The sequence below is a fragment of the Poecilia reticulata genome, linkage group LG6 (assembly GCF_000633615.1).
Source record: "Poecilia reticulata strain Guanapo linkage group LG6, Guppy_female_1.0+MT, whole genome shotgun sequence".
NCBI lineage: Eukaryota > Metazoa > Chordata > Actinopteri > Cyprinodontiformes > Poeciliidae > Poecilia > Poecilia reticulata.
Genome location: NC_024336.1, coordinates 21,025,828 through 21,051,293, shown reverse-complemented (window position 1 = coordinate 21,051,293; position 25,466 = coordinate 21,025,828). Strand labels below are relative to the sequence as shown.

General features: G+C 40.4%; 3 protein-coding genes across 8 annotated transcripts in view; 1 reads left to right on the top strand and 2 right to left on the bottom strand.

The window, feature by feature from the left end:
* The first annotated feature begins 237 nt into the window (after positions 1 to 237).
* gabarapl2 (GABA(A) receptor-associated protein like 2) lies at positions 238 to 10,970 on the top strand. Its single transcript, XM_008411790.2, has 4 exons — positions 238 to 447; positions 2,662 to 2,717; positions 7,026 to 7,198; positions 8,439 to 10,970. Exons 1-4 carry the CDS (start codon positions 414 to 416, stop codon positions 8,524 to 8,526), a joined length of 351 nt encoding a protein of 116 aa, XP_008410012.1. The 5' UTR covers positions 238 to 413; the 3' UTR covers positions 8,527 to 10,970.
* adat1 (adenosine deaminase tRNA specific 1) lies at positions 10,666 to 18,671 on the bottom strand. Of its 3 annotated transcripts, XM_008411791.2 has the most exons (10): positions 18,404 to 18,671; positions 17,790 to 17,858; positions 17,547 to 17,601; positions 17,326 to 17,456; positions 16,541 to 17,090; positions 15,959 to 16,104; positions 15,068 to 15,167; positions 14,883 to 14,969; positions 13,934 to 14,042; positions 10,666 to 12,699 (listed from the first exon to the last, which is right to left on the bottom strand). In XM_008411791.2, the coding sequence occupies exons 1-10, from the start codon at positions 18,564 to 18,566 to the stop codon at positions 12,277 to 12,279; spliced, it is 1,833 nt and encodes a 610-aa protein (XP_008410013.1). In that variant the 5' UTR covers positions 18,567 to 18,671; the 3' UTR covers positions 10,666 to 12,276. The 3 variants fall into 3 exon arrangements, with proteins under 3 accessions (XP_008410013.1, XP_017160900.1, XP_008410014.1); XM_017305411.1 differs by having other exon boundaries at positions 17,326 to 17,679; positions 18,404 to 18,425; XM_008411792.2 differs by lacking the exon at positions 13,934 to 14,042 and having other exon boundaries at positions 12,479 to 12,699.
* A 2,455-nt stretch (positions 18,672 to 21,126) lies between these two features.
* The window catches only part of wwp2 (WW domain containing E3 ubiquitin protein ligase 2), a 57,274-nt gene continuing 52,934 nt past the window's right edge, over positions 21,127 to 25,466 (bottom strand). For all 4 annotated transcript variants that reach the window (XM_008411784.2, XM_008411788.2, XM_008411786.2 and 1 more), the window contains 6 exons: positions 24,996 to 25,136; positions 24,773 to 24,893; positions 24,110 to 24,214; positions 23,909 to 24,005; positions 23,107 to 23,179; positions 21,127 to 21,835 (listed from right to left, as the gene is read on the bottom strand). In XM_008411784.2, coding sequence (XP_008410006.1) covers positions 21,736 to 21,835; positions 23,107 to 23,179; positions 23,909 to 24,005; positions 24,110 to 24,214; positions 24,773 to 24,893; positions 24,996 to 25,136 — 637 coding nt within the window. In that variant the 3' untranslated portion in view covers positions 21,127 to 21,735. The remainder of the gene's footprint in view (positions 21,836 to 23,106; positions 23,180 to 23,908; positions 24,006 to 24,109; positions 24,215 to 24,772; positions 24,894 to 24,995; positions 25,137 to 25,466) is intronic.

Sequence of the window (25,466 nt, the reverse complement as noted above, 5' to 3'; positions counted from 1 at the left end):
ATCGCCATTTTCTACTGTAGTTTTTCCATCCACTCAACTTTCAATAAATATGTTTTGACACACAATTTTCCTGGAGCGCATCTATGATTTGCCTTCTGGACAACTCTCAAGTCAGCAGTCCTCCCTATGATAATGTATGCTAATATATATTTCATATATGACGATGTTCTATTTTACTGAGATGGGCGCGTGAAGGCGCATATACTGACTGTCTGAGAGTGCACCTGAAGGCAGCAGCGCTCTGTCAGACGATGACGTCACCCTGTGTTAGACGGACAGCTGAAAGGCAGAGACTTCTTGTTGACGTTTTGTTTTGATCGCGTTTATTTGGATTTTCTTGGGACGTTTCACCAGCATTCTCAGCGGATCCAGAAGCTCGTACCGTCACGCCTCAGTGCGGGGATCCTGCAAAGATGAAATGGATGTTTAAAGAGGACCATTCCCTCGGTAAAAAAAAAAAAAAGAGAGAAAGAAAAAGAAAAAAAAGAAAAGGGGATTGGATTGTTATGAAACGGGAGCCGATTCTTGTCATGTCACGCATCTTGATTCCTTCTTTCCTTTCTGTTTTGCAATTCCCGCATTCATGTTTTTTTTTCTCAATTTCCCCTCATAGGCGCATTAATGCACGTTTGGTTTTTTTTTCCCCCCTTTGCAGCCTGCAGATGAATGCTGTAAATCAATAATGGCTGACGCTTCGGCTGTAGCAACCTCTAATAACGTGTCTTTGCTGCAGGATAGGGGCTTACAAAACAAATTAATCAGCTGGTTGTACCTTAAAATATTACCTCGTGTGTGCATGTGTTTATTTTATTAATATTATCAAGTTTAATTACTGAAATTAGAGAGTTGAGCAACTTCTTAAGGGTGTTGACCTGCAAGGTTATTTAGCAAAATTACATTTACCTGTACGCAGATGCCAGAATTTGTGTTTTACACACATTTTACCTTATGCTGTGATTTCTGTAACAAATTATTGAACTTCCATATATGACTCAGTGATTCTTGAGAATATGGACAAAACAGGTCCTATGGATAAAGCACAAAATTTGAATAAAATATACACAAAATATGATTTTTTTTCAAATATCTGACTAAACTAACCTGGGTCATGTGAGCACAACAATGTATATTTTCCAGGTATTTGCTGAATATTTTTTTAAACATTGTAGTCGGTGGATGATGCCTGTAAAATCCCTTGTCCAGGAGCAGAACTCAATACATTATAATAGTTTAAAACAAATAAAGAAATACTAAAATGACAATTAAGTATAAGTAGTCATATAAATAATTATAAAAGTATCAATAAATTGAATAAAAATAATTTTTATATATTTTCCAACTCCATTGAAATTTGTCCCTAGTTTTTGTCAACACCGTCAGACATGAAAAGAATGTAAAAAATAAAATAAAATAAATAAAAAAAACAATTCAGGCATTATTGGGGGGCACCAGAACTTCTGAGGACCCCATGACCACTTCCTTTTTCTTTCTAAGAGGGCTAGTTAGCTCTGGTTAGCTTATGTTATTTAGTTTTTTCTTGTTTTTATTCCTAAGTTTTTTGTCACAACCATGATGTGTCAACACCATAACTTACAATTTATAAAACTTTGATGAAATTTTGTGAAATAAAAGCTTAATTTTGGTATAATGTAAAATTTTCATGGACCTGATGAGCTTCAATATGGCCTCCTTCAGAATAACATCAAGCAAATTGAGGCATTTCGTCAACTCCGTCAGTTTTTGTGACTATTTCAGTGAAATTGTTGTCAAATCTCACTTAAATGTACAATGAATTCATTTTTTTGTATTTTACATAAATTGCATTACTTCACATGTATCAAGATTTCATTTTACTCACTAGTTTGTCACCACGTTTAGTTCTGTCAACTCCGTCATGCACTGTCAACGCCGTCAGATGGACTTTGTTGTTTTTTGTTTTAAATAATATTTATTTTGTTTCTTGAGAAGCATTTGTCTTTTAAAATTAGTAAAAATTTCACTAATGAGGTATTTTAAAAATCACATTAGATTTATTTTTGTCAGATGTCGATGACAAAGTTCTGGGTCAGGTCGATTAAAAATGTAATTTAAAAAAAAAATGTTGCAACTGGGAGCCTGCACCTTAGCATCTTTACATTTCCAAAACATTATTTGTCATATTTGCATACATAAGGTTGAGAAATAATTTTAAAAAATATGGGAAAATTAAAACCCATTTTGTCCCTATTCTCAAGAATCACTGGACTAATAGTGTTTCTGAACTCAAGCTTTTATTTTGAAACTCTCTTTAGATAACCTCCAAGCTCCTTTCTTTAGGAACATCCCAAATTAGCCCCTCTATCTAGGCTAATGAAGGCCTGCACCTAAATGAGTCCTTCCACATTTTACCACCTTCTTGACCTCCGCTCATTTTCTGCCTGCTGTGGCAGCTTCTGGGCTCCATGACAGCATTGAATATACCTCATAAAAGGTGCCATATTCAGAAAATGTTGTACTTGTGTGCATGAGCAAGCATCAGCTTATCTCTCTGCTTGTTGTGCTTTGTTGCTGAGCTCTCTATCGAAAAGGGCCCGGCTGCAGAGCGGCAGAGCAAGAATCCCAAGAGGCCTCACTCATCCCTTTAATCTCTGACTTCCTGTTTGTTTGCTGTCTCTCCCCCAGAGCACCGATGTGTGGAGTCAGCCAAAATACGCAACAAATACCCGGACAGAGTACCGGTGAGTGGTGGGGGAGGGTAGGTGCTCCTTTATTTTAAGGCTGCCGAGGTTCAGATGAAGTGACAGAGTCAATAAATAAAACAGAGGCAGGGGATATCTATTTATCACTTCTTCTTTAGGCGACGGTCAGTCTGCATAATTCCACAAATATTTTTAATATGCTTATTTAAGGCACAAAGAAGTATGATTTGCATCACTTAACATGACTTACTGTCGCTTTCTTTCAATATGACCCCAGTGCGATTAGCCATGTAGGCCACATTTGTGGAAAAATGCTGGTTGAAAAGTTTTTCAATCTCTGCAGTTCCTCCAGAGTTACCCCGAGGTTCAGTTGCTTCTCTGAATCACTCTTTTCAGTTTAGTTGGACGATCATGTCCTGGCTGCTGTACTCTCAGTGTTCAGATGATGGATTTAGCAGAGCTCTGTGAGATATCCCAGGATTTGGGAAACTGTTTGATAATTGAATCCTGCTCTAAACGTCTCCAGGATGATCTCCCTGACCTGACTGCTTTGTCCCCTGGTTTCCATGCTGCTCTGGGTTACCGCCCATCTGGCTCCTACCAAAAACTGCAAGTTCAAGCCAAAGGGTTAAGAAAACACATTTAGAAACCCACGTATAATTTTTCTTTCCACTTCACATTGATGGATATCTTTAAGTCGGGCTGTCACATAATACCCCATCACACAACACATTGAAGTTTGTGGTTGTAATGTGACACGGTCTCAAAACGTTAAAGAGCCATGAATGCTTTTGTAAAGAACTGCATTTTAAAGGTCCCTATTGTTAACATTTTAACAATAAAACTCAGGGTTTCCCCCAGAAAACTTGCTAAGCCTGGTGTGCGCGTGCTGCCGCCGGCCGTGTTTTTGAGTTAAAAAATGTTTAAAGTTGATAGGAAATTTGAAAACATCACTTGATATTTATGCGTTATTGGAAGACTGGAAGATTATTGCCTAAACACCAACAAAGAAGTCTTAAAAAAGTCAATAATAAAAAAAAACCTAAGATAAGTTATGCCAAGCCTGGTGGGGGCACAAGTAAAGCCTGGTGGCCCGACAGGCTTATAATACACTGAGGGAAAATCTCAAGCTAGTTTTTAGATGATGCGATGGTCACTTAGTTTACATTTTCTGATTTTTTTTTCTCTAAAGAACAGCTTAACTTATTTGTACTCTCTTTGACTTATAAAAATCTAATTTTGTTGCATTGCTGCATATCTCATTAGATTTGCAAAAATATATTTAATTGTAATCATCATTTTAACAACAGCATCTGACACAATGCAAATGCACATGTGTATTATCCCACCAGTTGGATTTACTCAGAAAATGTAATAATTATTCTCGCTAAGTGACAAAGTCCCATCACCTCCATTTGTCCTGATTTATTGAACCGAATCGTCTTCTGTTGGACTGAAACACTGCAATGGCGACTTAGAGGTGAGCCGCACAGCGTTTGCTGCTCATGAATCTTTAATGTATCATCAGACTGATGGCAATGCAAAAAGATACGCCTGGCATCGGCTATAAAGCAAATATAGCTCTTCCAGTGGGATCCTGAGGTGTTTCCAGGCTGGAGAGGAGAGAGATAATCCCTTCAGTGTGACACGGATCTGTCCCAGTATCTCCTCCCTACCTGGAGCCGCTGACGGCTCCTCCAACCATGAATCAGCAGAGTTTCGGCTCGGAGCGCTCACCTCACAGCGTTTTACACTGAACATGTCACTCCCGCTGTCAGTTTAAACTCGCCTCATTCCCTCAGTTTTCACCCAGGATTCTTGACAGAAATACAGACTGAGCTAAAAAAAACAAGAGCGCGGTTCGCTCTGCTCTTCGCGGTCGAACGTGGTCAGAGATTCTGATCCTCCTCCGCCTGCGCCGTTTGCGATGGCAGGTGAAGGAGGCCAAAAGCAGAGGAAGGAATATGTGGCCATCAAACCGTGTGCTTTTTGAGTAAAACAGGATGATGCAGGAAAGGGGTTTACCATTTATATGAGCTTAATATAATGTATATGTAACAAATAAGAACATTTCTTCAAACAGATATTTGAACCAGATAAAGTGAAACTTTTCAGAATCCTGGAAGTGCTTGTCTTAGAGGGCAAAATTCACAGAGAACGGGTTCGTCTTTTAAGGGCCAGAAGTCCCAAAATTAAAGAAATAAATGTTTGTGATCATAAAAATAAAAACTGTAGAATATGAAAGTATAATAATATATTACTGTGTCATTAATATCTGCAATAGGCAGTCAAATAATTAAATACTGAAATAAATTATTAAAACTTCATAAAGTGTGAAATTGACGTGTAAATATCTCATATTTGATTGGTGTATATTTTGTATTCCACAGTTTATCATAAAATAATTTAAGCCAATCACGTCGCGTTTAGCAGTGTTAGCCCCACCCACTAACTGATGGACAGACAATATAATTTCATAATATGTAATAAGACTGTGGGATCATTTAATTTAATTTAAAAAAAACATAGTAATTAATGCTTTTTAATGTAATTAATACTTATTTTATGTAATTATTTCCACATAAATTTTACTAATTACATATAATTATTCAATATTTAATGTGTCCAGCATAACTATTTATATAAATTTGATACATGTTGAATTGTGGCACCTTTTGGTTTCCGTCCTGCTCTGATCTGGAAAAGTCTCTCACTTATTCGCTGCAGCTAAATTAATCTCTTGCCAACTTTGCATCTTGCTGCACAGATAAAACATTGCAACTTTACATAGTGCTGCATGTTTAGACACGGGTGCTATTATGTCTTCCTGACAACTTCCCAAGGAAGTTAGAGAAGAATTAGGAACATTATATCAATAAAAATTAAACAGGAGATTCGGGAAACAGGCCTGTGCATCACAGCTGATTGCAATGCAAATGCCCAGAAGTGTTTACCCTTAAACACAGGAACAAATCAGCCGCTGCACTTGGCCAAATATTTGCACAGTTTTCAAAATTGGTTGAATAAGTTAGTCATAAAAAATTAACTCCAGACAAACTTGCCTATTTATAGAATCTTCAGATTTGATTTTATAGATTTATTCGCCATGGGAAAAAGAAACAGAATGAATAAAATATTATCTTTTGGGATCTTATTTTCCTCCTCGCATGTTTTAAAGCCAGACGCAACTTTAATAAAACATCATCTATTTCTGTGTCGAATTCTGGTATTTTCTTCTTAAGAAAGTTAGTGTTGTGTTTCTGGAACAGTCTGAACCTCAACTTGATTAAAAATGTGTGTTGTTTGCTTAAACACCAGGTGCGCAAAATGAAACCGGCTAAAGTTACGTGAGCTCACCAGTTCGGTCAGAGTCCAACGTCCAGTCAGAGCTGTAGCTGTTACTGGGTTCAACAACTGTGTGATTAAGATCCTACCGTTTCATCCGACGGTTGAGTGGCAGAGCAGGTTCACCGCATGCTGAGACCACCGACCTTGACGCAGTGGTCGCTGGTTTGATTCCCGGCTCCTGCCATTTGCTGCATGTCAGGCTACCGTTGAGTAAAGGTCATTAGTGCCATAAAAACCGCTAAAAAAGGAGATATTTGACAAAAATCTTAGCGGGTTCGGTAAGACTGGTACATATAAACCAGTCTTCGTAATTTTGACCCCGTGTCGATTACAGAAAGAAATTTTTCAAAAATTTAGTTGCATAATTCTGCTCTGGAAAAAGAATATTCCAATTTAATCACAAAATATTTAAAAGGCTGCAGCATTTATGGTGACTGCATGCTTTGTAATATCATCAGCCATTCTTCAAATATCACCTTAAACAGAGCGCCCTGCCTCCTGGTGTTTTTTCGAATATTAAATTAGAATTTAATGAAATGACTTTTGTTTCAGATTCTCTCAGTTCAGATTTGGAAAAGTTTGTTTGCTTCCTTTATAACATAGCCAATCTACCAAACAGCTGCTGTGACACAAACCATCAGCCACATGAAAAAATCGTACATGACCTGTTGATGAAAAATGGTCAGGCGTCTTCTGGTTGTTGATCTTGGCTCAGCTTTTAAGCATGCTTGGTGTCGTTTTAGGAGGAACAAAGATAAACAAGGTTAACGCAGGTACAATTTCAGTTTGCACAGGGATCAAATGGTAATGCTTTGCTTAGGGCCCAAACTGCGACATTTGTTCCAGGAACTTTCACTGACAGCCAGCAGAACGAAACACTTTATATAGGCTGAATAAAAAGAAAACCCTTCTGAATAAACAGCAATCAAGCGTAATCTTCCTTGTTGGAGCGCGCAGTCGGTCTAACCTCTCGGGGGCGGCTTCCTGTTTGGCCTCCAGGTGATCGTGGAGAAGGTCTCCGGCTCTCAGATAGTTGACATCGATAAGAGGAAGTACCTGGTGCCGTCGGACATCACGGTGGCCCAGTTCATGTGGATCATCAGGAAACGCATCCAGCTGCCTTCGGAGAAAGCCATCTTCCTCTTTGTTGACAAAACAGTCCCCCAATCCAGGTGAGCGCCACACAGATGACCCCACAGTGGGTAAATACAAGAACAGGTTCTGCAGACTGAGAAATGACTGAGTCCTGGTAACATGCGGTCGTGTCATTTTAAGTAGACGACAGTAACGAGACGAAGTAATTAAAGCAGGTTTTAACGCACGTAGTTTATTTCCATGCATTCTGTGTGTGAGAAATCAACTCTCAGATCCTTTAAGGTTATTAATTATGCAAATTGAGTGGGGATCACAGCTAAACCAGTGAAAGGCTAGGTTTTCTTTTGCATCCGCATGTCGTATTTGCCGAGTATCTGTTTAACTGCAGAGCTGGAAGGTCCCACAATCATCGGTTTCTTTCGTGTGAGGATTAGGCCTCACCTCCGGGTTCGGTTCATTTAATCCTAAAATAACTACGTTTTGAAAGTTGTAATGTTCATCGTTTCACCTCTTTAAACATTTGTTCTCATATTACATCCAGATGTTTACACAAAAGCTGTACTAAATCACACATCAGCTTTATTTTTTTTTTTACAGATTTTGCAACATTAGATCTGATTAATCTTTACCCGCTTTGAGTTAGAATTAGTAAATTTATTTTTGTTTGCTAAATGCTTGAGAACATATCAGTACAATCCAGATGTTTGCGTGCATTACCACAGTACTTTGTAAAATTGTATTTTACACTATATGATGCTGTTCGAAGGTTTTAGGCAACTTTCAAGCTTTTGTGGTAATTTGCTGGGATTTTGGCCCATTCCTCCTGGGAGAACTGCTTTAGCTCAATGACATTTACAGGCCACCTTTTCTACACAGATCTTTCATTTTTGGTCATTTGCAAAATCTTAACTTTTTTGGAATAACAGTTTCTTCCTTACTGAGTGGCCTTCCATGCCCTGACTCTCTCTTCCCTCTTCTTTTGCACAGTGTGACGCCACTCAACGTAAATGTTGGGGAAATTTCAGTTTCTCCGCATAGCTACAAGTGACAAAATCCACCATCATAAATCTGAAAAATTGTCATCAAGAGATTGTTTCTAACTCAGTCTACTTCCCATAATGCCTCTCTTTCCTCAGATGAAGCATAAATAAAACAAACTCACGATCTCCATGAGATCTGTCCTGTTTATATCAGTTCTTGATCAGTATTTTACAATCTGAACCGCTGCTCCGCGTTCAGGCGGGAGGCGTAATGAGACGGATCGCCGCGCTCGACAGTGGCGATAACCTCGGGTCATGTTTCTGTTTTGTGCCGCAGTCTGACGATGGGCCAGCTGTACGACAAGGAGAATGACGAGGACGGCTTCCTGTACGTGGCTTACAGCGGAGAAAACACATTCGGTTAACGCCTCACCGAGCATCCAGCCCTACTCCCTCACACACACACACACACACACACACACACACACACACACACACACACACACACCCCAACACGGAGGGGGGCCTGACAGCAACACGGGCCCCTTCACTTGTGACACTCCAGTAACGCCAGTATCAAAAACACACTTCAGTTTTTGATACTGAACTCTATAAATTTATTGGGTTAAAAAAACAAAAAAACAAAATGCTGCATTGTTTTGGGTCTAGTTTGGATGATTAGACACACAGGGAAAATAAAGGACAGAAAAATATTAAACACTGCCGTTAAATCCGATACACGCATCACCTGAATGAGACTAAAAGAGGAAAAACAATATATCAAACCAGGAAAACAACCTCCACCCTCCCTCCCATGTTTTCTTTGTTTCTGTTCTTTGTGTTCATCCAAAGCAAGAGAGAAACTGTGATCTTTAACGCTCAAGCTCGGCGCTTTAGACCCACGCGGATGGAAAGCGGCTTGACGGCCGGCGAGTCCAGCTCAGGGTCGAGCGAAACAGGTTTCAGTACTTCCTCAGTTTGGCTGGTTTACATTTGCACATTGCGATTGCAGAGTCAGGATCCAGAGCGCATGAGGATTTAAACTTTACTTGAAGCTAACTGTGCTGAACTGTGATATTTATCTGCTGGCAGGAAGAAAGCGTATTACTCTGCAGAATCTCAGTCATTTAAGACGCGTCAGAAAAGTGAAGAAGCAGTAATAATGATGAACGCTGCTTTTATTCCAGCTACATGCGAGCAAAGAGAGGGCGAGGTTAGCTACTGTTCCCTCCTGATTCGTTTTTGGATCTTTCTGCACCATTAGATTATGACTCCATAATTTATTTGGAAGAATTTGAATAGTGTCTCAGAATAATCAGGCAAGACTCAGATCTGCTTTCAGTTTTCTTTTGTTAAACTTTAGTTTTATTTTTGCATGCGTCAGTCTGACAGGTTTGTTTTTTTGCAGCTAGTACTTGTTTAGCACTTTAAGTTATTATAGGTACATTCACTCTTATAACACAAAGTTTATTTTTTCTTTGTGGCACTTACGTTTTAAAGGTGTGATGTAGAATATCTGGACGTGAAAATCAGGAATTCTGACGAAACCTCTTTTTGCTGGCTGCGCCTTTTATGCGAAAACTAAAACTGTTGGTCAGGAGTTTAAATCAACTCATTATCAGCATGATTATCAAACTAATTTTGTGAATTTGATGCTTTTTTTCATGCTGTACAACTCTAATAATTTTTTAAAACAAAGGTGGAAAATTTGACTTAATCTTTTTTCCCCTCATTAGGTCAGAATGATTGGTGCAGGTTCAATCATTTAATTCTAATAAGAAAGATTGAAAATGTATCTTATTTCCCAGCCATAATCATCAAAGCAACAGAAATAAACATTTAAAATAAATCACTTTAATGGCAGTAGATTTAATTTTTTTGTTGGATATTTTAATTAATTAAAACAGATCACTAAGTAGCCACCAGCAAAGTTAATTGGCTTTATATTTACCTTGTTATTATTTGACACTATAAAATTATCTCTGGGTACCGATAAAGGCAACCCAAGAACCACCAGCGGTTCCGTTCTGGTCACAGGTTGAAGCCTGATACGATTCTGTAGATGATTTATTAAAAAAAGGAACCGCTCTGAACCGGATAAGAAAATAACATTTTGAAGCAGAAGAAAACAAAATTTGTGACCTAAAATCTTAAACTGATGAGAGCTCTAAAAGGTTCCAACAAGTGTCTTCTGGCCATGAATTGTTGTTTAGAGACATGAGAGAAATCTCTGATCTTTGATTATTGAGAGAGAAACTGAAGCCATACTAAGCAGCTTGTATGCAGTCATTACATGCATTATTTTTTTTTTACACTTTCTCCTAGTATTTCTCCACTTCTGTTAGTGAAGAGTAAACTGTACGCTAATAATCACATATCTTCAGATTATTTTTTGTGCCATTTTAGAAATCTGCTTGGCAAAAAGCACATAAAGAGCAGCAGAAAAGAGATTCTGGGACATTTTAATGGGACATATATGGTCATAAAAATGAGATTTGTCACAACACGTTGCTGATTTTTTTTTTATTTTATTTTATAATTTACAGCAGAAATCACCAATCATGCAGTAGCAGAGGAATAGTTTTTAATGATCTTGCTCACACGAAGCAGAGTTATGATTTCTCTGGTTAGTTTACCGCTCTTCTCTCAGATGAAGCTAGCTGACATTTTAACAGCTGCAGTTTGTTTTGGTGCTGAGAAATCATAGCTGAGCCCCGCAAAGATGAAACCGCCGTTTAAAAATACGAGAAGGCGTGTGGTCCATTGTTCTTCCATCGTCATCAGACACACGTTACAGATGTGAAGGGATTTTCCACATTTGTAAAATGTATGTAGCCAAATGAAGTGAACAATAAAAATAATAAGCTGATGTCAAAGTCTTGTCTTAATATGAAATGTGTCTTTCTGGTTGTTTTTAACTCTGTAAGTCTGCGATGAGTTACAACATTCTTTGTTTGGATTTCCTCGTAAATGTGATGAAGCGACGCCCAACTCCTCTTCAGTTTAGTCCGCTGAAGTTTTCAGAGTCTTGTTTCTCTCTGTTGGATGATGGAGTTCAGATGATTTGGAAAGCAGCCTGTAATCCTCACATGTTGATCTGCAGCAACAACAGATCCTACCCGAAGGTTATTGCTGATGTCTTTCCGTCTTGGCGTTTGGTTACCAAACACCTGATGACGATCAATCAATCAACAGCGTTTAATTAGCAGCACAGTTTCTCTTTGGTCTTCTGCGGAAACGTTAATGGGTAATAAGACAAAAAATATTGAAGTTTCTGGTGTCATATATGCATCATATTCTGACAACCAATGGAGCCGATTCACAAACTCTTCTTCTAAACTTCAGGTGCTTCCGTGCCAATTATCAGTGATCCATTAAAAGTACGTTCTAATTTGACTATTTCAACTATAGCAGATTGTTGCATTTAAAGGAAAACGGTACAACAAAACCAGAGTGCAATGCTGATGAATCAAAATAGGCGTAATCAAAATCTATCCAAGGACATCTTATCCAACATGCTGAGAGGAAGCATTTGCCTCCTTTGGGATTCATTCTGCTTCTTATGACCAAACACATTTTTCACTTGTTAAATCATGGATTAAGTTTAATTTCCTGGTTTCCTGATTGCTGTCAAGATGCTTCAAGAAGTCACTGAAACAGAACCAGGCTGACATGAAGTAGGCTAAAGGAGCTCAAAAAGCAACACATCGCCTCCCGGTCTGAAGAAATCTTAAGAATGGGTAAGAAGTCGACGACGGCCATTAGTCTGGAAACGATTACGAAGCCGTTTATGAGGCTTGGGGGGCAGCGGGGAACCACGGTGAGAGACACGGAGTGGACGACCAACTAAAATAACTCCAAGAACTCTGCAAAGGACCAACAACAACAACATCTAAACAGTGCTGACCTCACCAGCGTCAGGTCAGGTCAGAGTTCATGATTCAGCAATAAGAAAGAAACTCCGTTTGGAAAAAAAAAAACAATTAAAGAACATAAATGTCAATCTCAAGTTACCTGAAAACATCTCAACTGTCCAGAAAACTTGCAATTCAGGAAAGCAGCAGATAAGAGAATACTGATTTAATTCTGCTGTATCTGTGGGAGAAACATGAGGAGAGTTTGATAATTAATGCAGAGAAGCGAAAGGTGCAGGCGGCTCCCTCCCAGCTGTGTTTTCAGAGAGCTCTCGCAACGTGAAAATAAAGCAGCCACATGCAGACACCAGCGGGACGGAGCGGGACGGAGCGGGCCGTCCTGCTGCGGGTTCTGAGCCGCAGAGCAGCTGAGCTAACAGACGGCCAGGGGAAAGCGACGCTTTGTCTCTGGTTCTGCCGACCTCGGTTTGAAATCAGAGCTTTTCTGCCGGCCGGCGGCCGTTTCAGCACGTGACCCTCCGGGTTTGCGCTGCAACAAAGCCGGTTTTTCATCGAGCCTGACGAGGACATTCCTGCTGTGGAGTCGGCTTTCAGCGAAACAGGAGGAGGTTTCTGTCGCTGCGGGGCCACAGAGGGAAGGCCTGCAGACGCAGCTGCTGCCAGGCCTGCTGGTACGACTGGGAGGCCCGCTTGTGGTCCCAGTAGGTGTGCAGCTCTCCTGACCTGAGCAAACAGAAGATCGAGGGTTGGAGTTTGTGTGCGCCTGTATTACTCACAAAGCTGCAACAAGTGAACGGGAATAAAAAATGGTGAAAGGTGCTAGATGAGCAATACTTTCCATCATACCTATAGTGTGTGTGCGTAGAGTGTGTACTCGGAGAAGACTACCTGATCCTGTCCTCTGGTAAAACTGGGACATGTTTCTGAATAAAGTAGCTGAAGTTTCTTCTCATAATCTCGTATTTACAACAGTCAGATGTGCTAATGTCAAAAGCTTTGCCAAAATTAGGAATCCACAGCAAACATCACTAGCACACTAATGCTACATCTCAAGCGCCGCAGTTTTATGATTTAACACGAGAAATCACATAGTAATCTAATTTGATCTAATATTCACAAATGTAATTGAGCGTCTTTACGCTCAGAGTAATATATTTTAATAAAAATATAACATTTTCTATTTATACTTTTTATGATTACAGTTAATGAAGATTAAAAGCTTAGTTTCTAAAGGGATTTTTAATACAGAAATGTTCTGCTACGGCAAACACACGATTTCTGGAGGTTTCACCAACTCATTTATGAGACTTTTTGAGACAATTATGTATGAAACTTAAGACCTGTATCAGATAAGAAGGAAAATGATCCCAGGGGAAAGGTGAATGTTATTCAGCCAACTAGCGATAAATTTGAACTTAAACCAGGATAGATGCAAAAAAAAGCAAGCTAGTAACTAGCTAGCTAGCTTTTGTTTTAGCTAGCTAGCTAATTTTTCTCCTCCCTCCGTTTCCACTGCAGGAGCCAGGGCTAGTGGTTCTTGCTAATACAGCTGCTAATATGTGCTTTTCGAGCTAGCAAGGGTATATTAGCAGCTAGTTTCCGTTAGCCTCTACTGTTTTGAGTCACAACGCAATAAAGAAGCGGCTAATTACAGAACATGAACATGTTTTAAAGTATCCTGGCTGAGATATATTATGCTATTGGTCTTTTGCAATATTTCTATTATTTGGGAAACCAAACTAAAGGTTCAGTTCCTTCATCATTAAAATTACAAGAAAAAGCTGCTTGAAATATACAACTTTTTGAATAAATTTTAGAAACAAATTAGCGTTTTGATGCTATTCTAATTTACCGAGACACACCAATAAATCTGTGATTTATTTTATTCTCCAGAGATCAGTTTTCATGCAGCTGCACAGTTTGGATCTAAATCATCAGAACAACAATTCATCTGCACCTTCTTCCTGTGACTGCAAAGAGAAGAAAACTTCCTGGTGACCCGTTGGTAAGGTAACCATGTTACTGGAAACTGCAGTTTTGTTTTCAGGTGGGGAATAATGAGCGACCTGTGCGAAGAAAGCAGCGGATCAAGTTCTGTGCTGAAGCAATGAGGAACAGAGGAGCCTCTGTTTCTCCTTCAGGAAAGATTCCCAATGGGAGCCTGGTTACACACATTCAAACAGAGACTTGTGTTTCTGTTGTTTCAGGGGACGCATATTGATTCGGAGCAATGATGAAACTATAAAAAAAAAAAATACATAAAAGTATTGAATTTTTTCTTAAAAGCTTCCTCATTTAGTGACAGAAAAAAACTTTGTTCTTTACCGGGATCTGCCGGTAAAGAACATTCTGATAATGGCTCTGTGTAAACTGACCCAAATAGATATGATTATAAGTAAACACCAGCAGAAAAATATGAGTAATATGTGAACAGGGACAGCCTCAGGCAAACTGAAGGAGATGATTACATAAAATCTGGGCAATAAAAACTTAATTTTACCGTTTTGCCTTTTAAGGGCTTAAATACTGGTCTGGACACACAGATAGCCGGATTTAAAAGCAACCAAAACATGATTACAGTCAAAGTAAAACACAGACAATTTACAAAGTGTATGACTAGTACAAGTATTCGGTCAAAATTTCTGACCGAGATAATTAACAGCAGAGTTTCATATCTGAGCATTGGGTTGGGTTCAGTAACAAAATGAGAGGAAAAAAACATTTAAATGAGTCTAAAAATATTTTTTAAATACATTTAAAAGTACTTTAACACACTTCTTGGTGCCTGACATCAAAGCTTAATTATCTCTGACTGCAGCAAAGCTTAATTAATTTTAAACATGAAGGGTATCTTTATCGAACAACATTAATAAATAAAAAAAATATATAACAATCCCCAATTTCACCTGAGAGAGTCGGGCAGAGCCGAAGGGTCAGTGGCCGCTACGAGAGACAGGAACGAGTGAAAAAGCTCCAGTTTACACAGCAGAGACCTTAAAGGACAAAACGACATGAAGACAAACCTCAGAGGAAACTTTAATGTCACAAAAACAGTAAACAGTACTTAAATTAAGAGCCTGTAAGCTTATACCGAGCTTTCGGTGTTCCCAGGACTTTCTTCGTGACGCCATGTTTGTAGCCGTTGGCAGTGACATCTAGTGGCTGATCTGCAACATTACACCAGCTGATGGCTGAAAGACAAAGGACGTTTATTTCAGCTAATAAGAAAAATAAAACTACATTAAATGTCATTTTTTCACACAAAACTTTTTATTGTATATAAAAAAAGATAAAAAATGTATATAGTATTTTATATAGATTCTAACAAAAGCAGAGTCCTGCCCAAATTAATTTTCTTCTAGCTTAATATTTCTACAATCTTTCTTGAATTAAAGTCAGTTTTTCACTATCTGAACACAAAATAAATGTATTTCTATTAACACAAACACTAATCCTTACGAACATAAATTGTGCAATTATTTGAAACTCTGGGTCAGGCTCAATCAGACTGGATAATCAGCTTCTGTGAACATAATTTTTCAAGTTTTGCCACAAATTCCTAAGTAGGGGAAGGTCTGGACTTTGACTAGGCCATTCTAACCCATGAATGTGCTTTGATCTGAATCACTGCGGCTCTTGTGGTATTGTAACAGCTGTCATCCTGCTCTAACCACAGGGGCCTATATCTGTGCTGATGTGGAGTATCTAGAGAGGCACTGATCAGATTTTCACAGGCGATTTCCGTCTCCAGCTTGTTTAAAGCCTTCATCTTCTGACGACCTTTAGTACTTATGATTTTTAAAACCTAGGCCACAGATTAAAAACGGCACATGTTTTGTGGCCTTCCTGTTGTCTGCTAAAGGTCTCGCTCTCTCTCTCAGCCTATTAATATATCAGACCTCCAGACTAACTCCCACTGAAACTGTAACAAAGTAATCAAAGTTTTATGTATTCAGTGACAGTATTTGTTGGGGGAGCTGACCCGCTCCACATGCGGAGATGCGTCCCTGTCCGCCCTGGTGTTGGAGCTCGGTTTGGTTCTGGCTGAACGGGAACTCCAGGCTGGACTGCAGCAGCAGCGGCGAACAGACAGAGAAACCAGCAGGAAGCTCTGAAACGCGGGAGCATCTGCAAGTAGAGGGAAATGATCCATAAAGAAGACTTTAACTACGCTCTGCATCTGTTCTTGGTGGAACTGATGAGCTTTGCTTTAACAGGCTGGTTTCCTGCTACGGACGCGGCTCTTAAACATAGCCCAGAATTTTTAAACAGGGTTGACGTCAGGGCTTTGAATAGGACATTGGGGTCCTCTTCTTCAGGCATCTAGCTGTACAGCATCACTATATAAGCACTCAGCATGATGCTACCATTACTTAGCAACAGCAAGCAGATACAATATTTCTAAGCTTGAAAGTCTCTATTTGATTAGTTTCTTCTGTATGTGGAGCAGTTAGTCTTCTACAGTAAATGTTTTAAATATTGCTAAAAATAATAATGAAATCACTAAAAACAAAAAGCACTTGGCCTTCCTCCAGCAGAATAAGAGTCTCTGCAAGCCACGCACCTTGTCACCAGCGCCCTGTGCATGACTTCCTGGCTGTACGGACACTTGCCCACCACCACCGTGTCGAAGTACAGCGCCTCCTCCAGGTAATGAGACAGTAGCGCACCCTGGAAGCCCAGAACCCCCCAGCGGGCCAGTTTGTCGCTGCAGGACAGGGACAGAGTCGGCTCTCCTCGACCCGGCTTCACACGGAGGACCCCGGTGCTGTGGTAGACCGCCCCGGGCCGCAGCGGGTCGGCCGGGGCGCCCGGTACACACTTGGCGCCCGTCCTGTGAACGTCTGACTGCCTCGAGTCTCCCGGTTTGAGCTCTGACGCCGATGCAGGAACAGACGCGACACCGTCAGGCGATTTGGTCCTGGATTCTTCTTCTTCCTTTGAGTCTTCCTCTGCGAGTCGAGGCAGCTTCAAGTTCCCTCCTTTGCCGGGTTCCTTGGCTTTCCTTTTCAGGTTCTGTCCTCCGTCCGTCTCGCCACAGCTGCTCACAGATGTGACGAGGGGACAGGGCTGGGCCTGGGAGTCCGTCATGGGGATGATGGACGCGTCACCACCTCAGGGAAAAAAGGCAAGAGCCTCAGAAAAACCTTCAGGTCAGAGAGTTTCCATGGTGACGAACTTGTAGAATATATGAAACCTTAAGAGAAATGTCACTATTCTGGATTTTACTGTACTACAAACTCACTTTTAGTAGTTTTTCTGTTGCTAAAGATGGAGATATTGCAAATAATAACACATTACTAGTTTACCTAGAGCTTGTTAAGCACAGTGGGAGCATACTGGACTCACAGGGAGTGTGACTGGTGAAGAGCAGGAAGGAAACTCCCGGCTGAAGCCTCCACTTCCCTCTCCGGTCCGCCGGGCGAAACAGCGAGCTGCAGCGACCGCTCACGGCTCCGTGAAGCTCCTGGATCAGATACCTGCACAGAAATTCATCCGCACTGAACTCGGGGTGGAGAAAACGTCCACGGAGAAACACAATCAGAGAGAAATTCTCCCCAAACATTCACCTGATGCAGCCTCTTCTGGCGATGACTTCAGCATGGCTGTCGTTGAGCACGTCGCCTGATTCAGAAAACGGTTTTCATTTAGAAACGATAAAGCTCCTCCTTAAGCTGCACGGCATTCAGACCCTAACAGAGGCTAAAATGTTGAGAACATTTTAAAGCACCGTCCAAAGCAAGTGTTTGAGTAATAAATTATGTAAGCGAGCAAGAGAGAGAGAGACGAAGGAAAAACAGGATCACACAGACCAGCGGCACTCATGGCTGCCTTTCCGATACACTTAGTCCCGGTTCCCAAGGAAACGACCTCCATCTCCACTGGAAAACAAAAACATTTAATTTTACATGTCAGAGATCCAGCTTTTTATGTAAAGTTTATGCTCTACTGAACAACAAGGCCTGAGTCTCGACTGTGCAAACATTTTAAACCACCTCTTTACAGTTTGCTTTGCTGCAGTCAGAGATGAATCACAAGCTGATGCCAAACAATCCTGTCAAATCCACCATTTCTTTTGTGAATGTTTTTTGTCCTTCCACTAAGTTTTCCAACTATATGTTTAGACACCCAGTCTCTTTCTCAATGACCTGTTTTTTTCATTCCCACTTTCCAGAGGGTTTCTTCTCCATGTTCCAAACACAAACCATTTTTCATTGATCTTATGAAATTAATTAAATCAATAATTTAATCTTATGAGAAAATGTATTTTGCATTTAATTACCGGCATGCCAATCGGCATGCGGGTAATTAAAACTATCTTTTAAAAACTAAGATAGTTTTTAAAAACTAAGATAGTTTTTAAAAGCACAGATTTATTAATTGGTACAATAAGAGCATTATGTTGTGGTTGTTTCTGCTCTCTAACCTGAGTCGGAGTTCGGTCTCCGGGTGATCCGGAGCACAGCGGCCAGCAGGCTCCACTCTCTGCCCGGCTCGGGCTTCCCTCTCCGGGGCAGCTGGCGGAAACGCTCGTAGCACAACTCGGCGACTTCATCCGCATTTATCATATTAAACAGGAGGAATATCATTCAAATGTGGTCAAATTGTTGTTTGACATGTATTAGTTTAACAGCGTACTGATTGAACCGCGTGAACCGATTTGAAAACATCTCCAAAAACCCGGAGGAAGTACTTCCGGGATGGATAGAAGGCGGGATTTCCACAATAAAATCCCCTTATTTTATCTCTTCCCCCTCTTTTTCTACAACCTAAAGTAGAATGGCAGAAAGCAATCTTTAATGTTGCAGAACATATATGTAAAAAAAAACTAAGACCCGGAAGTCTGGACTAAAGCGCAATTCTCATATACAAAACCATAACATACGGAGGAATAACAGAAAAGACATGCGTCTAACTGTTGAATAACCTATCATACGACCTATGAATATAATGTCAATTTTGTTAATTCTGGGCGCACAACGTGGTAGCAATGTTTCCTTGTAGCAAGAAGGCAAATGTGTTAAACTCAAGGCCTGGGGGCCAAATCCGGCCCACCGTAAGTTTTTATGTGGCCCTTTAGACTGAAGAACTACAACTTTCAAGATAACAGATATGTACTTAAAAATTTTTATTGAATCAAAGCAATTTATATCTGTATAGTGGCATTACATCAAAAATAAGAGACAGCCATTTATTAATATTTTAACTTTGCTAGTGGGCAGTTTTATCACTGCATTCTGCCACAACCAGCCCTTTGGAGACATTCATGATCTTGAAATGGCCCAAAATGAAAAAGAGTTCAACTCCCTCCCTGCTCTACAGTGTTTGTCACAAAGTTCCCCTGTGCCAGGTTGACATCCTGTACCACTAATGGAAATAGTCAGATAATTTTTGCATTGTAGTCCGTTTTCACAGATCAACCCAGTTGTTTCTCCTTCTGGTATTTAGACGTCGTCTTTGATGTTCTGTTGTATCTCTAAGGTATTTTCAAACCCAGATGTAGTCACAGCCAGCGGCCAGTTCGCATCTTTGCTCAGTAGGATTTACAGCAAACCGCTTATGCTACTTGGAACTTTTCCATCGCTCCCAGTTCAAGACTGGAACCATTGTTGGCAACAGTGGGGATGACATGACAACAGTTTGTTTGTGTGGCTGCATCCCAGCATCCATTTCCAATTACCGAAAGCCTGCCGGCCAAACCACAAACTGCGTCTCGATGAGCGGAAAACGCCGCCGGCTCCGGCACAGCTCTATCTGCACCAACAATCACCGACTAGTTTCGATTTGTAGATTCAGAAGCACTGGGTTTAATTATGGTCAACATTGTTCACGTTCCCTTTGATGCTCTGAAAATCGAAAAATCAAGTTGTGTTTAAATGAACTGCCACAACCGATTGTAGGCCTACTAAAAATGAAATTGCCTTTCTCCAACAGCACTTTGTGGGGCATCGTCTGTTGCATCTCCAAGCAGCCGGTTCCCACCAAATAATTCATCCCAGCTTCTTGATTGGTATCAATTTTCCTACAAACCTGCATTTTGTATCTATGGCAACTAAGTTGCTAATGGACGCCGCCACTTTAAAATCTTTCAGCACCATTGGGACGTCAAGCTTTACTCTGAGATAACGAAGAAACACATACAGTTGAGACACTTTCTTTCACAATGTACATGTTGAAGACCTTGCATTAACGCATCAGAAATCAGCAGAAGAATGTACCGTATGATCAGAGGGAAATGGCATGTTTAAAAGCTTGCAAACCTGTTAGTACAAGACTGAAACCATTAAAATACGTGTGTTTACTGGGAAGTTATATAATCAATCAATAGTCCCCTGGTATTTCACGTTTGTTTTAGTTGTTCTGAACATAAAGGCATCTAGTTTCACTGTGAAAGGGACTGCCTCAAACTCCAGGCAGATATACTGGAAGACAGTAGCGTGCAGCACATTGAGCATTGTTGGAGTACAGGTACGTATTGACTTTGGACTTTTTCAGATGAGACTCTTCTCCTTTTACACGGAGAAAAATGAACTCGTCATTAGCTACAGTATGTAGTAGAAGGAAATGTCAAACTACAGAAACTGACCTATAAAGGAAAAGGAGTTACTTCACATTAACACTTAATGGCCTGAATTGTCTAAATATGTCATCAGAGATCAGCATGAACACAAGTATATGTGTAGGAACAAAAGCAGCTTTGCTCAGTGAAGCTGCTTTTTGTTTAAAATGTTATGGAAACTTTTTAAAAAAAAAATCCATCTTGTTTAACAAAGGAAAACAGGCAAAGGAGAAACTCAGATGTGTTGTACTGCCTGTACACTGGGTCAGGAGGCTGTGCTGCGTCTCCTCAATAATTAAGCATCTATTATTTTCATACACCGTTAAAGGTCATCTTCATGTTGAAGGTAACATGTCTTTTATTCCCATTAAATTAAGATTCCATTCATGTAACTTTTGTTTCCTAAAAGTTACTAGAAAAATACCATTAACTCATACATTATTAAACATAGAAAAACCTCCTGGAATAGTATTTCTGTGTTTTTCTGCACCCAAAACCTGCAGCCAGGCGTCAGCAACCTTTACAATCAATCACCGAGAGCAAATGTCCTTATCTAGTTATAGAAATCTGCAAAGGATGAATCAACTCTGTTTACGATTGAAGTCTCATTTATTTAGGGTCTGTACAAGAGAAAATGCAGACTTTTAAAATTAACACAGAAATAAAAAATAAAATCACATCTCCTCTCTCTAACCTCTGTAAAGGAGGTGCAGTAGTTCCTGATAACCTTCCGGATGTGTTCCTCTCTTTAAAACGCTAAAAGTGTTCGTCTCTGGTAGATATGTTACGCTGCATTCGCGGTTAACTGTGCTGTGGTTGTGGAGCGGCATTAAAGCTCTAATGCCGTCTGATTCTGGTGCAGTTTGTAAGCTCAGAGTGGTGCCGCCGGCGCGTTCTTTTCAAATTTAGGCAATTACAATAAAGTGAGCATCCACGCGCACACACACACACACACACACACACACACACACACACACACACACACACACACACACCCCCCCCCCACACACACACACACACACACACACAAGTGTATATTTGCTCTCGAAGCAACTGTGCTCCGACTTCAACTTTTTTTGTGTCGACAGACATCATCTGATTTCAAGTGAGCGGCTCGGTGAGACTGCAGCCCTGTGATTAACAAACGCAAAATAGGATCGATAACAAAAACAAGAAACTATTTTATTGCTTTAACGGCTTCACTCCTGCCCGAATCCCTCCGTCTCCTCGATGGCGAACAGCAGCTTCTCTCTGAGCTGCTCCAGGCTCCTGTAGGGCGGCAGATCCAGACGGTTGAAGCTGAAAAGAACAGAAAACAGAGCAGCTAAGTTATGCATCCAGGTTAAGACATCCTCCTACTGCTTGCATGGAAGACGATGGGAAGACATTGGTGGTTCTGACACACAGAACCACCAACCAACCATGATATATAAAGAGTTCAATCAAAAAGATTTTCAGGTGCTTGCAACAAACCAAAACATACAAAAATATGTTAAAATACAAGGATTTAAATGAGTGCACCTCTAAATCGTACCACTGCAGTCTCAAAAATAATTCAACCCCCAGAATAAAACTCTTCAGATGAACAAAAAGATATTGAGTAAATGTGGCAGATTTGAAAGAACCGTTTTAAATCTTAAGAGATGAAATCCCTGAGTTGCGCAAAAACGGAAAAGGACACATAGTTCACACGTTCAAAGTTCCACCAGATTTCTATAGAAAGAAGTGGGCAAAATCTTTCAACTGCAAAAGACTTTCAGCAAAACTTAAGACCTCCAGGCAGCCAACATGATATAAAAAAATGCCAAAGATGCTTTGGGCTTCTGCTCAGTGGAGCCCTGGATCATAACTGGACATTTTCAGGAGGAGGAATGATTAAGTGTTATGCCTACAGTGAAGCATGGTGGTGACTCAGTGGGAATCTGGGGCTGCCTTGCTTTCCCTGACACTGGAAACCTGCAGTCAATCATGTGTCAGGACATCCTGTGAGAAAATGTCACTCAGTCTGTGAGAACGCTGAAGTTTGGGAAGCACTGGACTTTTCTCTGATACCAAAGAAATCTGAAAATCTACAGAGGGCTGCAGCCATCATGATCGTCAAAACTGAACCGCATTTAAAATCTCCGTTGGGATTAAAAAAAGGTAGATGCAACCAGTTGAATAAATGAATGAACTGGTTTTTTTTCACAGCAAGGCCACATAAGGACGCTCTAATATCTGCTGAAACAGTTAAATAATTTTGAGGCTTCAATAAACATAAGTGTCACGATGAACTCTGGGTTTATCGTGAGAAAACGACTTATGATATTAGTCATGTAGAGCTATATAAATCACATGTTTATGCCTTTGGCCAGAACATGTGGGTTGAATAACTAATTTCAGCTGTATGCATTAATGTCTTCTGTTTGACAATCCAGCATTGTTCTCATTCAACGTATAAAAAATGTGTTCCTCATCAGTAAGACGATCTGTTTAGCAAATCCCGTTTTATAAAAAGTCACTGCTTCAAGAAGTTTTTTTTCATACAGACTTGAGGTTTTTTAGCAACAACCAACCAGTCTGTTTCTCACCATGTGTGGCTTCTTGGAAGCCAAGTCTCCTTCCCCACTCTGTCGATGCAGAACTTCTGGGGACCGTTACTTCCTGCAGGGACGAAGAAGAGCACAAAACTCATCACACTTTCATCTGGAAACATAAATGGAAATGTTTAAAATTTTTTCCTTTTCACCGATTAAATTACCAATTCATGAACATAAAAAGATAACAGTAAACTCAAGGAACTCATTATTGTCTTCAGAGCATCTATAAATAACAGAGATACTGTTTTTTACATGATTTTACAAGGTTTTACACGGTTGTAAAAAAAAAAAAAAAAAGAAAACTCCACTGTTTTATTAAAGCAACATTTTTACCGTGACTATTTTGTCTGATAGAAATCATCTGGTCCTAATGAGGTTTTATTTAAATCCAACCTTATCAATCATAACTAGTCAGCAGATGGAACGTTGTCATTACTGACTAACGCACAGTAAACACAGAAGAAACAAAAGTATGGGTGGAAAACAAGCTTGATGCTTCTATGGGATTTAAGGAGCAAAGTATCATACAGGAGTGCTGAACGAATGAGAAATGTCTAGAAAAGCAGGAGTATCTCAAACAGCGTGAGACCTTCACATGATGCTTCAATGAAACTGAAGCATCGCTATAAAGAGCGAGAGACTGATGAGGTCAGACAGAAAATTACTTCTGAGAATTATTGGATTCTGGGGTGTACTTAGTTTTTCATACACAACATTCCCCCCTGCGTTCGCCTCATCCCGATTAAACGCAGTGTTACTCGTCTCATCCTTTTACCCCGGTGAACCGGTGTACCTATGAGCTCGGTGAAGCCTCCGACCGGCAGCCGACAGGTTCCCGTCACGAACTGCAGCAGACGGATTCTCTTCTCATTGTCCATCTCTTTCACAACCTGCACGTCAGTCGCACAATAAAAGCATTTTACTGAAGATTCTTGGCTAATTCCAAGCCTCACGTCGACGTTTGTGCAAGTGTGTACGTTTTGGACATCGTTACCTGCCAGAACCAGTGGATCTGCTTGCTGTTCTTGGTGTAGTGTCTGTAGATGGTGTTCTTCTGCCAGTCGGCCAGATCGATCTCCTGCATGCCGCAGAGCATCAGCTAAAAGCAACGAAACAACATGGACAACGTGGTCAGAGTAGCTGATGTAAAGTTATGTGTCATCAGCATGTTTATGGTAAGAAAAGCTGCATTACTCCATGATCCGATGTCAGTGGGAGAATGTAAATACTGCATAAAAGGGGCCCCGAGACTGGAACCTTGAGGAACACCACATGTGAGCTTTGTTCACTCAGATTTATAATTGCCAAATGACCCAAAGAAACATTTACTTATACACCAAATGTAGTCTATTTTTGTCTGACAAAGTCGGGAAACTATGGGATAATAAATGGAAATTGTGTAGAAACCCTGTAAAGTAATTTAACAAGCACACAGTTCTGAAGTTAGCTGGAAACAGATCTTGAGTTGGGATGTGGGAAGATGAATGCCTGCGTTATTCAGCCTGGGAGATTTTACAGTCACCTTCCTCGTTAAATAATTGGAAAATAGTCCAAGGATTTAACAAGACACCAAACACATGGAGACGTTTTGTGAACATTGTCGCGTTTTGCTTTGCAGCAGGTGAAATTCAGAGGCCCGACTCTGGTCCTCCCTCACCTCCAGCTCCTTCTCATCAAAGTAGCGAAGCCACTCCAGAGGAACCACCTCATTGAAGCCGTCCAGGAAGGCCTTGGTCTGCTCCTCCACCCCGCGGGTGAACCTCCAGTCTGTCAGCAGGCTGCAGGGACAAAACATCTTTGCATTTTCAAGGTCTGGCTTCCACCGTTTCTCTCACGTCTGCTGAGGCTTCATTCCTCTCCTGTGAAGTCCGACAGCTCACCTGATGTACTCCTCCTTGTTTTCTTCTGTGACCAGCTCGTCCTCTCCGCCGTCCTTCAGCGCGTGACTGGAGACCTTCCCGAGGATTTCCATGTCTTGTGCAAAATACAGCTCCACTCCACAGTCCTTCAGGTTGTTCTCTCTGAAGACAAAGAAAAACACAAAAGGTGTTACAGCATCAAAAATCAGATCAACTCCTGCTCGTCTGCACACACTTTAAGATAATCTGATAGCCCGTTTCTGGTTGCAGACTTAAAACTCCTAAGGGACTAAAATCCCATGTTTATTTCAAATTTATAAAACTTATAAACTGATGGGCAATATTTATGTGCCGTTTAGGTAGCGTATTTGATAAGTCTTGATAAAAGTTTGATTTTTAGAGCCACGCACGCATCTCTATTTTAAATGTTATGAAAATACAATAGAAACCATCTTTGAAACAATACTTTGGATTTTACCAATACAGATCAAT

Bases quoted from the DNA above. Each gene is read 5' to 3' on its own strand.
- gabarapl2 (XM_008411790.2), top strand. From the start codon at position 414: ATGAAATGGATGTTTAAAGAGGACCATTCCCTCG. The intron at 448-2,661 runs GTAAAAAAAAAA...TCTCTCCCCCAG, and splicing joins TAAAGAGGACCATTCCCTCG to AGCACCGATGTGTGGAGTCA. The intron at 2,718-7,025 runs GTGAGTGGTGGG...TTTGGCCTCCAG, and splicing joins AATACCCGGACAGAGTACCG to GTGATCGTGGAGAAGGTCTC.
- adat1 (XM_008411791.2), bottom strand. From the start codon at position 18,566: ATGATATTCCTCCTGTTTAATATGATAAATGCGGATGAAGTCGCCGAG. The intron at 14,970-15,067 runs GTATAAGCTTAC...TTGTCCTTTAAG, and splicing joins CTGGGAACACCGAAAGCTCG to GTCTCTGCTGTGTAAACTGG. The intron at 12,700-13,933 runs GTGCAGATGAAT...CTGTTTGCTCAG, and splicing joins TTTGCAGTCACAGGAAGAAG to GTCAGGAGAGCTGCACACCT.